The sequence below is a fragment of the Dermacentor albipictus genome, chromosome 8, assembly GCF_038994185.2.
Source record: "Dermacentor albipictus isolate Rhodes 1998 colony chromosome 8, USDA_Dalb.pri_finalv2, whole genome shotgun sequence".
Lineage (NCBI taxonomy): Eukaryota > Metazoa > Arthropoda > Arachnida > Ixodida > Ixodidae > Dermacentor > Dermacentor albipictus.
The window spans coordinates 114999058-115012572 of record NC_091828.1 but is presented as its reverse complement, the minus strand read 5'-3'; the positions used below and the strand labels follow the sequence as shown (position 1 = coordinate 115012572).

Below are 13515 nucleotides of genomic sequence, written 5' to 3'. Positions count from 1 at the left end.
CAAAAAAGAAAAATCATGCGGGGAGTCGAGACACTCACGCAAAGGAAACAAAAGAGAACGACAGGGCTCGCTCCGGCGTGACGCCCCGGCGTGTGTTGCCACCCCTGGACGCCAACAACGGTTCCCCCGAGTCCGAGGCCACGGGCCGCATGCTGGCCTGGTCAAACATTTGAGGAACGCAGGAGGAGAGGGGCGGGTGACAGGCTCTAGTGGACTGACCGTCACAGGGGCTGCTCCATCTTATACATGCCAACCCCACAGAGTGCAACTTTGCCGTCATAATAACTGAACTTCTAAGTTTAAACACATGTGCAGTTACCACAGGAGCGGACGAGGTAACAGAAGATCTGCCATTTGCTTTTGATGCTCACTGGAAGCCCAAATTTACATTTTACAATTTACATGGAAGAAGGACATGAGCACTAAATTTTGCACATTCGGAGCCAAAGCCAGAACTGTACGTATGCCAACGCCATCAGACACATGAGAAACATGGCTGCTGCGTGTTAGAACCTGTTGGAATCAGTTGAACACTTTGTGGATGCAGTTCGTGGTACGACTATTAATATGATGGATCAAATGTTTCTTGCACACCCATGTTTTGTGCTTTACTAAGCTACACAATGAACTGCTAATAACTTTGGCCACAGTAAGTTAAGTGTAATGCATGATTCCTCAGCTATTACATTATGGTTATTATGGCTATTACGTATGCCAACGCCATCAGACACATTAGAAACATGGCTGCTGCGTGTTAGAACCTGTTGGAATCAGTTGAACACTTTGTGGATGCAGTTCGTGGTACGACTATTAATATGATGGATCAAATGTTTCTTGCACACCCATGTTTTGTTCTTTACTAAGCTATACAATGAACTGCTAATAACTTTGGCCACAGTAAGTTAAGTGTAATGCATGATTCCTCAGCTATTACATTATGGTTTATGTTTTCCAATAAAGTCTGTCCAACAAGATAACATGAACCACACAATTTGTAAGGATTGTGCAAGTTCTTTTCCTTTTTAGCTACTAGGAAATGCCTGAAAAGGCGTAAGGGCAGCATCAACTTATTTTCGCTTACTAGATTCCTCAAGTTACGCCGAGTGATGCTGAGGCTGAGCTATTTCTTGCATCAAACATGTTTCAAGATTTTCCCATCCCGTTCTTGGAAAGTTATGCAAGTTGATGATTGAATAAGCAAAAGTGGCATAACAGGGTAGTTTGGGGACAGTGAAACCTTACTGCAATGTTGAGGAGCTGTTAAACAAATTCAACAAGCTAGCATTGTAGTGCAACGGCACTTCAAACACCCGAGCCCTATCCCTGTGTTCCACCAACAGTTCACTTCCCTGAATCTTACTTGAACAGCTGTGCTTAGTTTTTTATAAAAAAGCAATTACGTTTTTTTTTTTTAACCATCACCATGCAGTCGTTCTTTGGATTCTTGAGCTTTTAAATTTTTTTTTTGCTGTTCACTTTATGGTGTCAAAGACCAAAGTGCAAATATTGGGGCAACACTGCGCATGTTGTTCCAGTCATAGAAAATTCCTGCTGCTGCAAAGTTGCAAAGATGCAAAGACATAATTTCGCAGGTGAGAAATGTGCTACGCAGCACACGGATTTCTTAATGCAGCAAGAAATGGTGATGTTGCACTCGGGGGACTTATGGCTGTAAAATTAAAGCAGCCCTAATGAGAACAGTTCAAACAGCTCGAACATCATGCAGTTACCATGAAGTGTCGTACTGCAACCCAGTGCGTCATGTTCCAACTAGTAATGCCAGCTCCTGACTGAGTATGATGAAAAACTGTCACTGGCTTTCAACTTCCGTCATTCGTTTCTGACTGCACACATTGTCCCTGCTTAGTTTTATAGGCTCCTTCCTTGACTATCAAAGTGTATAAGTACACGGCAGGCTTCAAAAAATGGGAAATGAAAGGTAAAAGACACTCCCAAGAAATGGCTACTAAGGCCTGCCAAATAGTGAGAAGCGTTAAAATGGCATATGCACATCCCAAGTTTTTCATCGCTCTAGAAAAGTCTAGTTACAGCCACAATGGCACTTTAATTCATACCTGAAACTGACAGGCCAAAGTGTGAACATAAAATTCTGCTATGCTTTTAAAATGCAATCCAGTTACAGCGTGAACGGAAAATTTTGTCCATACAAATAAAGTGAGGTCCAGTATTTAAAGAAGATGCGCACACATGTTAAATTGCTTGATATACATTTCATCTCATCACTTACATACTCTTTCACAAGCTTAGATTCCAAAGCAACCAATAGACGCAAGTAAATTCTTGCTATCCCACTTCCCCATTTTGTGCACTAGTTCATAATTAAAACAACCTACTGCAATAACCAATGGCAACCATGACACACTAAGGTGCAGTTGTGACACCATGCAGGTTACAACACTCCAAGGCATTTCAAATATGCAAGTCATAGGGGGCAATAAGTAACCCCAATCCATCATTATGGGGACCGATCCAGCAGCAAAACCCAAGGCTGCAACTAAGTCAAGCATGCGTCTCCAAAAGAAACGAGACGTGCAGGAAGGACTACATCACAAGGCACAAGATGCACTTACTGGCACACCAAAAATGGTTACGAGCAGTTGTGGATAACTACTGAAAAGCTTCTGTACGCATCTCACAATTCGCCGTCTCCGTATTGTTAAAGTTAGAATGACACGGACACCGTGTCGATTCCACAGCTCCGTATGACTAATACACAAAACATGCGGAATTGCAAGAATGCGTAGAAATTTTTTTCAGTAGCGATGGCAGTACCAGAACAGCGTGACATTGATTCCTAGCCAAAGCTAACTTACAGGTGGAGCCAGGACAATACGAAGTGCCCGAACATCGGCTGAGTCGAGCTGGTGCATTGTCCATTGACACTAGCTAGATATGACTGGCACCATCTAGTAATGTGCCCGGACATTCTGCATCTACCCCTATCTTCCCTTCAATCCTTGTGTTAGTGACAGCCTAGTGACAGCTAATAAGAATACCACTCCTGTTTAGGGGATGCTGCCAGATGCTCTGTCACGCTCAGGTGCACCTTGTTGTCGACTCACTACCTATGTGGCTTGCCCGCTCTGCCCAAACCAGGAGCAGAGCACCCAGCCAAATTAACTGCGTGCAATGGCTGTGTTTATTTTGACAAAGATTGTGCTCGGGAATTCCGAGCTGGCGCTCGTAAGTTGACGATTGTTCCTGTGCTCAGTATTGTTCTGGCCACACCTGTATGTGCGAGTTGCATTGTTAACGGCAACACACAGTGTTTCAACCAAGATGTCACAGTGAATAAGAAAAACTTGTCATGGGATTTGGGCTTTCACAAACAGCCAGAAGGTGTTAGGTTCCATTAGTGAAGAGAGAGGCCTTCGCCACACAGTTATGGGTTAGCGCATGCAATTTCTGGGCAAGGAATTAAATGCGACTATGCCTTATGCATTATAAAAGGGCTGCCTGCCACATCTGCCCGGTACAGGCGCCGACAAAAGTGGTATACTCCACGCAGCGGGAGCCGGAGCAACGGCAAACTGCATCGCAGCGCCATCTACAGGCAGCATCTGGGATCATGTCTGCCGATAATAAAGGGCACCCATTAGCTGTCTCGATCCCAGATGCCGCGTGTAGATGGCGTCATGATGCAGTGTGCCGCTGCTCTGGCTCCCGCTGCATGGACTGCGTGGAGTATACCACTTTTGTCGGCGCCTGTACATCTAGAGGACTGCCAGCTGCCGTCAAGGCAACCTGCTTAGCTGAAAAGGCCTAATATGCATGAATATGCATATTAGGCCTTTGCATATGAATATGCATGAATATGCATAACATAAATAGGCCTAATATTAAAGGCTAATATGTGACCACAAGTACCAGGGACACTATTTGGGTTCTAACAGCTGCCAAACAATTTTTCGTGGGCATCACTGATAGCAAGAAACCGTTCACATACCGCTGGCAGCGTACTGGCATAGATGCACAAAAGGCGGTTCTACTGTTCGCTATTCACTTGAACAATGAATGGCGTCGTCATTAGGTGGGCAAATGCACAGCACGGCAAAGCGCGCTGGCGTACGAGGAATAGGGTCTATATCAAGGCCAGTCTAACTGCAGAGCACTTTCATGTGCTGCACACCATGCTACACTCTGGGGATTCAGGAGAGTTTAAAAGCAAATGTATAATCAAGGATAAGCTAGATGTAAGCACCGAGCTAAAGAATCTGTCGAAACGGATAAGCCCTACCTATGACACTATGAGAGAAGTTCTGGTGTTGCTTACCGTTGGGGGCGGTGTGTACCTGGCTTGCAGAAATGCTTGCTCTTCACGGCTTGCGGTACGTCCATTCCTACGGGGTGTTGCCACGAGAGGCAACGGGGAGGGAACAGACAGAGGAAGAAAAAAAAAAAAGGCCTTCGAAAGGCCGCCAACGCACCAACGGATAGCCACGAGAGTGTGCAGACCTGACAGCTGCGCCACGCAGACAAAATTTGTGCGACAAAGTTTCACAAGATAGCCCTCTGGGACAGAACAAAAACAGAGCATGCTTTTCTGCGGCTGACTTTGAGAAATAAGCCTCAAGAGTACTGTGCTGCCTTTTCATTTTATGCTTACAGGATGGCTAAAATTGCGTTCAACTCCCACCTCAATGGCACGCAATTGTAGGGTTCCGTTTAATTTAATCTGCGAGAACTTAATGGAGTAATACAGCACAAGAATAGTGAGTGACACTTCACGCAAGTCATGGGCAAAATTAACTGCCATTGTTCTTCACACATTCGCGACATACAGAGCCTTAGAATGGGTATTACATACTGGGCTGGACTGAATTGGAAGTTAGTTTATGAACGAATACACTGGCTGCATGGTAGTGATGTGGTACAGGGAACTTAGTGGTAAGGTAATGTCGCTTTGACGTAAGCACCAGTTCTGCCTTATTCTCTGCTATTACCATAAATGATATCTGCGCTCGCTTGCTTATCACAACGATATCTGTACTCACTTTCTTATCGTAATGACTTCGCCGCTTACTTGCCTTTGAGGCTTGTCTAAACTAACTGACATGCAATCAAACATCCCCTCTTTTTGGGATCAATGAGGGTCAAATTAACAAGCTCTTACTGTACGGTATAAAAGGTCTGGAGAGCTGCCCAAGTAAACCAAACATCTGTGCCCCAGTTCAACTTATTTCTTTTTTTAGGAGCTTACTGAAACTAAGTCTTCAGCTGCATTAGTTGAACACAGCCACTGCATTTTTAGCTGGAGTAGTGCAAACACAATATTTTTTACACAATAGTTACTCGTATTTGCAAACAACAAGGCCACATTTAGTACTCTCATCACTGCTCAATTTACAAAGATGTCATTGGCATTGCATAAGCTCAAGCAGGCAATCCAATTCACAAGACAAAAGCAATGTCTAACCCTTGTTACACCGCATTCAAGCAGAACAAATGCATAAGCTCCTGTTTTTTTGTGATTATATATAATCACAATGACAATCTGACAATGATGCTATAATTATAGCATCACAGATGACACAGCACAACCCAGCGTAAAGATAAGCAGGTGTTAAACAGTGAGCAACTTTGCATTACCAATACCGGTGCAATGAGCGTTAGTGTTAGAAGTCAGCCAACCAAACCAAGCTCTGCTGCTAAACAAACACAAGAAACAAAAATGAAATCAGAACACAACACTGAAACAAAACATTGACATCATATCTGGAATCACTTGTGGTCACAGGCGTGCGAGGAATGCTCTGTCTGCAGGAATTCGCCAATTATTTTGTTCCCTTTTTTCCTATATAGTACTGACAGATCCAACACCCTTCTCCATTCCCCATGAGCTACAATTTTAAACACACAAGGTACTTCCATTCCTGTAGTAAATTCATTATGCCAACTCAATTCTAAGCTTCTAGGTACCTTACAGAAAGCTTCTCACCTGACACTTTCAAGCTTTTGAAGTGTTCATGAAGAGTAACCGCTCCACAAACTCTAATACCTAACTCTTTATGTTGTTCATGGCATACATATCACCCACACCATTTGCACAATGCATATCCATGACATTTTTCAGATATCTAATCATACTTTAATTACACATGTTACACAAGTTGCTTCAGATAAGCAGTTTGCTGTCTTTGTATCAGCCCTGCAATGACAGCTACATGATAACTGCAGTAAAGTCCTAAATCTACAAAAAACAGAAGAGATATACTAGTGCACCTGCATGCACCTAATTAGCTTTCTCCAATAACAAATCGTTGAAATTCAGCAATTTTTCCTGCCTCATTCACAAACGTTAGAATGCTCATTATAAAGTGAACTCAATAATGAGAAAGTGTTAGTGCAGACGCACTTTGCACTTTAATCTCTCTTCACTCACACAGAATTGAACTGGCATAAAAAAAAATTCAAAAGCACAGTGCAACCCCTCATGACATCAGTAGATGAATAACATTCATCCACTATGAGTTCACATTCGTTATCTTCATGCTGCTTTTGCCAACATGTTTAAAGCAGCCTGTATTCTATGGGCTAACTGTACAAGACAGTAAGTGCACAGTCTAAACCAACAGACATCTTTCCCGATTTACTTTGACAAGTAAAAGAAGGCCGCATTGAAAAATTCTAACTCCCAAAAGCATTGCAGCCAGTAAGTAGGACGAAGTTAGGCTTAACTGCACAGACAAAAGCAAATCAGTGGTCACCTTACTCACTACAGCCTGAGGATGCATTCAAATTTCTCAAAAGCAGGTGCTTCAGTTGGGTAACTACACCGTGAGACAGACAAACATCAAAAATTCAAATTAAATTCTCAGGTCTTGCATGCAAAACCACCATCTGGTTATGAGACATGCCATAGTAAGGGCTCTGAATTATTTTCGACCATTTGGGTACACACAGGCGTTTTTTTTTTTTGCATTTTGCCCCCAACTGAAATGTGGCTGCCGTGGCTGTGATTTGATCATGCGACCTCGTGCTTGATATTCGCGTTGGTTCTACTTTTCATCCACATTTCTTCATTTTTTTTTAATCATACGTGTAATACTATGAACAAATTTCCATTCACCCAGTTCCTTACACTATCACAGACAAATACGAATCTGTGGCACCTGCATCCATGAGTGATTCCAGATATGCTCAGTCGCAAAAGTCGCTGGAACACTGTACCCTTAGAAAGAAGCTTTCGCACAGCTCGGTAAACCACAAGAGGAACAATTCAGTATTTGTGCAGGAATGCAGGCTGCACTTCCTGGTTCCAGAATTCATACACGTTTGCTGCAGGAAAGTTTCATTCCTTCGTGGTCTCCGTGTTCCGTAAACTTCCGTAGCAGACACTACAGATTTGGGGGAAGGGGAGGGGGGGAGGGGACTATACTCCCAGCAAAGGCAGTACACGTGTCAGTGCCGCAGCTAGCGTGAGCGAGTCAGACCACTTCCCGTCAGCGTTATTTTGACCGGGGTGCGCCCGAGACAGAGACAGTCAGGCAGGCAGGCAAGCAGGGTGCGGGGGATCACCAAGCGTGATGAAAGGTTTTCAACAGGACACACACAAAAACACAAGAGCGTGGTGAGAGCAGCGAGTGCTTGGGAATGGCGGCGGAGGGAGTGAGAAAAGAGATAGAGGGCACGGGAAGGTGGGTCGCGTACGTGTCGCGGCTGCGTCGAGGCGCACCCACCGCGGAGGGGGGCAGGAAAGGGTCCTCCTCGTCCACGGTATCTCGCGGCCGCCTGCGCATCAGCCGGCCCCGCACTGGGGCACCCACACAAACACACAGACACAGGCACGCACGCGTCGCTTCCAACCCTCGAAAACCCCAGCCAAGAAATTATCAGTGACAAATTTAGCCCTTTCTGGTCCGATTGTACTTTCGAAGTAAGAAACTAATATTCGGTGCTACTGACTGACGGTCAGAATGAGAAAAGCAGGAATGGAATTCCTGAAGCAGTTTTTTCACTATGTGCAGCAACTGTCTGCCACAAATTCAGTATGCTGCGGGGAGCTTGTGGAGCTTCAATGTTCTAAATTTCAATCATAAGTGCATAATGAATGGGTACGAATCATTCAAACATTGTTTCCTTGCCACGCTTAAGGTATTTTACGTGCTTTAGGTGGCTGGCTTCAAAGATGTAGTTCAAACACCTAATCTCGGCATAAGGTAATTCTTGGACATTTTCTAAATTTCAGAGAGAACCAATGATCTGCAGCACTAGGTCTTCATAAATTATGTGATTAGAGTTGCCAGCACTCAGATTCCTCAGGTTGGTTTCAGCTCTCGTTCCTTTCTCATGTTGGGCATTCCTCACAAAGCATTACGATTCCTACACAGGACCAGAAAGGATTAAGACTTGAGGCCAAGTTTTGGGTTCCCTGCGGCTTCACAAGCTCCCGCTCATAAATAATACAAAGGAGTGAACTAAGGATAAACCGTGCTGAAGGTAAGGCACTATCTTTTGCTTTAGTGCAGGCTCATTTTACAAGATGACGACCAATTGATACATTTCTACAAACAAAAAGCATGTGCTTGCTTCACAAATTAAACAGTGACGTACACTGCGCTGCCTGTATTTAAATGGTAACTGCCTTCAACAGCTTTGTGAAACAGGCAGAAATAACAATGCTTTGCTAGACAACGACAGCAAGGTTTCAGGAGGCAAGAAAATGTGCCATGGTGGGATAACAGCAAGAAAATTAAGTATTGAAGTTTTACACAGTGAGAAAAGCAGGCAAGGGAGAAACACCGAAAGTGGCATTTAAAGAAATGCCAATGGGGTAGCAGTAAGGGATGAAATTAGAACCTTTTCAAACAAATTAGAGGGAAAAAGAAAACACAATCGAGAAGAGGCTGAATAATGTAAGTCACAAAAACAAGCTCACCGTGGTTCCCCGAGACACTTTTGCTGGTTGCTTAGTAAACAAAGCTCCGAACAAAGGGAACTTCAGATAGATTCTTTTCGAAGCATCAAAGTGTCGACTTGTTTTTTGTGGCTATTAACAAACACTGCATGAACACACATTCTCGACATATGACCTTAACATAAATTCCTAAATAACCAAGTGAACCTCGCACTGCATACATTTTTTTTTTAACTTCCCTCCTTTTTCGTTATCTATGAGTCTCTGTTCTTTCCATACATCTTCTGCAGACCTGCCCACCTTCACTGATCTTCTCGCGCGCCTCTCACATGCCGTGTACTGTTAGACGCAGGCAGAACATAAAAGGCGCGGAAAACTGAATGCGGATGACACCGACTCGCATCTTCTAAACCATCCCACGCGATCATTCCAGTGCTTTACATTGTGCTTGACAAGATATGCACCGGTGAAGCCTTAAACTTGTCACTGCTGTCGTTCGCACTTCGTGGCTATGCAGCGCTCACCTCTGTCGAATGTGAATCCAGGTGTGAGAGGCCACCCAGATAAGCACTGTAAACAGCAGTCCGCCCCCGAAGGCAGAAGCCAGCATGAAGGCTGTCCCCTCCCTGCAGACAAGAAAAAAGTACTCGCGCTTCATTTGAGCAGAGGCAGTACTTTTCATAAGGACACCGGGCAGCAGAGCTGCCAATCATGCCGCCCATGACCAAGGGCCAACTTTTGTGGACAGCCCTCTCTATAAAACAGGCATGCATGCATGCCTTGTGTTTTTATCATCTTTGATAGCAACACACAAATTGACAGCATTCACCTGGTTTGGAAAAACCTGGTTTTCAATGTTCACAAGGAAAACTCGGGGCCTGCCACTCGTCTACGCTGCCTCTATAACTTTTCACGCCCCGCCGCCTTTAGTCGCGCTAACTATCTAGGCACTAAACAGAAGGAAGGAAAACAACAGAAGAGGCGAGCTCACAACACTCACAGAAGGCCGGTGCAGGTGGCGTCCATGGCGCGCCGGTATTTGCGGTTGAGCGGGCGGCAGTCAAGCAGAAGGCCGAGCATCCCAAGCGCGTTCTGGCTGCCGTTGAGTTCCTGGCCCAGCTGACCCAGCAGTGAGTGCACCTGGTGGCAACAAGCAACGACGTGTCTATACAAGAAGGGAATCTTCAAATTTTCCGATTCTTCTAGGTTTCCCCCCCTGACCGTAGTTATGAAAATTCCACGGCAGTTTATCGACAAAGGAGGTTCAGGCGCAAAGGAAAGGAAATGGTGGTTTATAGCTTGCCTGGCTACTATGTCAGCTCGTAACTTTCGACAATTACTACCAGTTTGCTGTAAATTAGGTTGGCTGTACCATCAGATTTGGCTGAATCACCGTTTTCATAAAAAAATTGAAATTCTGAGTTTTTTACGTGCCGAAACCACTATCTGATTATGAGGCACGCCGTAGTGGAGGACTCCGGAAATTTGGACCACCTGGGCTTCTTTAATGTGCACCTAAATCTAAGTACATAGTGTTTTCGCATTTCGCCCCATTGAAATTCGGCTGCCGCGGCCGGGAAGTATACTTCGAAATGAGATTTCACAATTAATAGAAGAATGCGTGCTGCTTTCCGTGATCTGCTTATGATATTCTTGTGCTGAGCGTGTGTGGCTAGCAGATTCAGCATTGCGTATCTTTGCGCATATAACAATCTGAAATAAATGCAATGCAATAGTTTGCCTTAGGGCATCGCTACAGTTGAATCCCGCCACAACGAATACCGCCACAACGAAATTTCCGCGACAACGAATAATTTTTTATTCCCCGCGAGTATCCTATAAGAATTAATGGCCTAAATTTCTCTGCACAACGAACCATTTTTGCAGAGCGTTTCCGCTTCAACGAAATTTTCGCGTTCAAAATCGAAACCGAAACTAGTTTTATTGGCGAGAAGTCCAAGTCAAATCCAAAGCCACATTAAGCATGAAATCACGTGATTGCAGTTCCGCCATTTTGGCTTTGTGTCGTGGTCGCGTTGTTCACTCGCTGCCTTTCTCTTCGACAACGACGAGTTTTCATCCGCAGGACACGATGGCAACGCAAGTGAAAAAACGCAAAACTCTTTCCCTTGAGCAAAAAGCTCAAATAATCGCCCAAGCAGAAAGCGGAAGGAAGAAAGCGGCAATTGCTGAAGACTTCGGAATTCCTGCAAGTTCGCTGTCAACGATTCTAGGCAATAAGGACAGCGTGAGAATGGCACTTGCTTCAGGCACATCCTCGAAGCACAAAAAGGTGACGCGGCCCCTCCATGAAGAGTTGGACAAAGCAGTGCATGCGTGGTTTGTGGAAGCACGAGCCAGCAACGTCCCCCTGTCCGGAAGCATCGTCCAGGAGAAAGCCTTGAACTATGCATGCCTACTTGGCATTGATGATTTTAAAGCCAGCATTGGCTGGCTAAACCGTTTCAAGGCCCGCCATAACATCGTTGGAAAAGTGTTGTGCGGCGAGTCAATGTCAGCAGACGTGGACGGAGCAGCTGCTTGGAAGGCGAGTAACATGGCCGGAATTTTAAGCAACTTCGCGCCTGCAGACATTTACAACGCCGACGAGACCGGGCTATTCTACGAGATGTTGCCGGCTAGGACGCTCGACTTCAAGGGGCAGCGCTGTCACGGCGGCAAACACAGCAAAAAACGCATCACAGTGCTGCTTTGCACAAACATGGATGGCTCGGACAAGCGTCCGCCGTTAGTCATAGGCAAAAGTGCCAAGCCGCGCTGTTTTAAGGGAACTCGTAGCCTACCTGTGCAGTACAAGGCGAACAACAAGTCATGGATGACCCGCGCTATTTTCACCGAGTGGATGATGGCATTCGACCGCGACATGAAGCGGCAGGGCCGTAAAGTTTGCTTGCTTTTGGACAATTGTTCAGCGCATCACTCCGACGAAGTCAAGCTCACTAACACGGAGCTGAGGTTTTTCCCTCCCAATTGCACGTCTGTCTTACAGCCTCTCGATCAGGGCGTGATTCTTAGCCTGAAGCGCGCTTACCGCGGGAGGTTAATTCAGCGGCTGCTTTTTAACACTGAAACCGGCCGAGACACGAAGGTGGACTTGTACGTGGCACTGCAGATTATGTCTGCTGCCTGGAGCACACTGGGGCGCTCAGTAATTGTGAACTGTTTCAGGCACGCCGGATTTGCCGAAGGTCGACCCGTACACTCTGCTGGCCTAACACCAGGCGTTACAGACGACGACGAAGAGGCGTCACCGGCTCCGGGGATCGCGGCCGCCTGGAAAACGCTGGGAGAAATAGGAACCGTGCCGCCTAATCTCGAGCTCGACGAATACATCGGCGCTGACGCTTGTGTTGTTGTTCACGAAGATGTGAGTGATGAGCAGATCATAAAAGCTGCCCGGAATGATAAGGACTCTTCCGATGAAGAAGACGACGACGTACAGGAAGCGCCGGCTGCGGCAACCGCCGTACAGGTGATGGACGCTTTTGATGTCATCAGGAATTTCGTTGCTGTCCGAGACGACGATGTTGCAATGGGTTTGCTGACCGAGTGCGAAAATCGCGTGACGGCGTTGCTCGCCGTGAAGCGTAAGCAAACCAAGCTTACAGATTTTTGGCATTAAACGCCTTTGCTGCTGCTTGGGCAATTCTTTCTGCGTTTCACGTCAAATTTTTGCGATAACGAAGTTCCGCGAGAACGAATTTTTTTTCGTGCACCGTGAATTTCGTTATAGCAGGATTCAACTGTACGTGGCAATGCACTGTGCGTTGTCGTGAAGCCGCACCTAGAGGCAACTTTTGCTCTGCCATGAATGAGAGACAAACAGTGAGAGTGGTGGTGACTGAACATACAAGCAACTTTTTTTTTATTTCATAGGTTTTGCATTGTGTCAACAATTGTGCCAGGCCAGCTACTTTGAAATTTGAAACGCAGATGTGTACAGTTTATTCGCACTACTTAAATATACACAAATTCCTTTTTCTCTCATTCGAACTGGTTTTGCGGGTTATAGGTAGGGGCGAGTTATATATGTACAAAAATATGGTGACAGCATTGCACAACCTCTGTTAATAAAATGCCTGGCAAGTAGCAGTACCGACACAGGGTCATCGACCTGTGCCTCATTCTGCTTCTCGTTCCTACTTGTATGATGCTGTCAAGGGTTCCTTGCACTAGAGAGGCAGTTACAAGCGCAATACATCCCCTATCCTTCCTTACTCTCCATTCTTTCGAACAGGAACCACTCTGCTGTTGAACCTCAGACAGAGCTTCACTGCGAGAAATGACCTCCCCTTAAAAAAGATGCACTTGTTCCACAGAGCATGTCTTATCAGCATAAACTGAATTAAGCCCATCAATAGATTCAGTAGTCATTGTAACCGATTCTTATCCTTGTGTACTTCACTCACAACACCTACTGAGTTTCAGGTATTTTGCGAGTATAGGCAACCAATAAGAGTAAAACTGATCAGAACACCTGTTACACATAATTACGTAGGAGTGCGACATGTAAGTACACTCTCTAGCCAGTTTCTAAGCATGGCGCAGTTTCAAATGCACGTTTTGAAACTCGAATCAAGTCACCATTACAAATGCAAGCGAATCTAGAAACACAA

At 45.4% G+C, this 13515-nt stretch overlaps 2 protein-coding genes across 10 annotated transcripts in view; one reads left to right on the top strand and one right to left on the bottom strand.

The window, feature by feature from the left end:
• LOC135920128 (protein tweety-like) overlaps positions 1–13515 on the bottom strand; it is a 39391-nt gene that overhangs the window by 3372 nt on the left and 22504 nt on the right. For 2 of the 9 annotated variants that reach the window (XM_065454211.1, XM_065454212.1), the window contains exons 11-14: positions 9879–10018; positions 9403–9504; positions 7672–7752; positions 4295–4361 (exon numbers count right to left, since the gene is read on the bottom strand). In XM_065454211.1, the coding sequence (XP_065310283.1) occupies positions 4295–4361; positions 7672–7752; positions 9403–9504; positions 9879–10018 (390 nt within the window). Of the gene's footprint in view, positions 1–38; positions 158–4294; positions 4362–7671; positions 7753–9402; positions 9505–9878; positions 10019–13515 lie in introns of those variants that run through there. The other 7 variants (XM_065454216.1, XM_065454215.1, XM_065454213.1 and 4 more) reach the window with 5 other exon arrangements.
• LOC139049054 (tigger transposable element-derived protein 6-like) lies at positions 10643–12550 on the top strand. The gene has a single exon (XM_070524216.1). The coding sequence runs from the start codon at positions 10863–10865 to the stop codon at positions 12519–12521; it is 1659 nt and encodes a 552-aa protein (XP_070380317.1). The 5' UTR covers positions 10643–10862; the 3' UTR covers positions 12522–12550.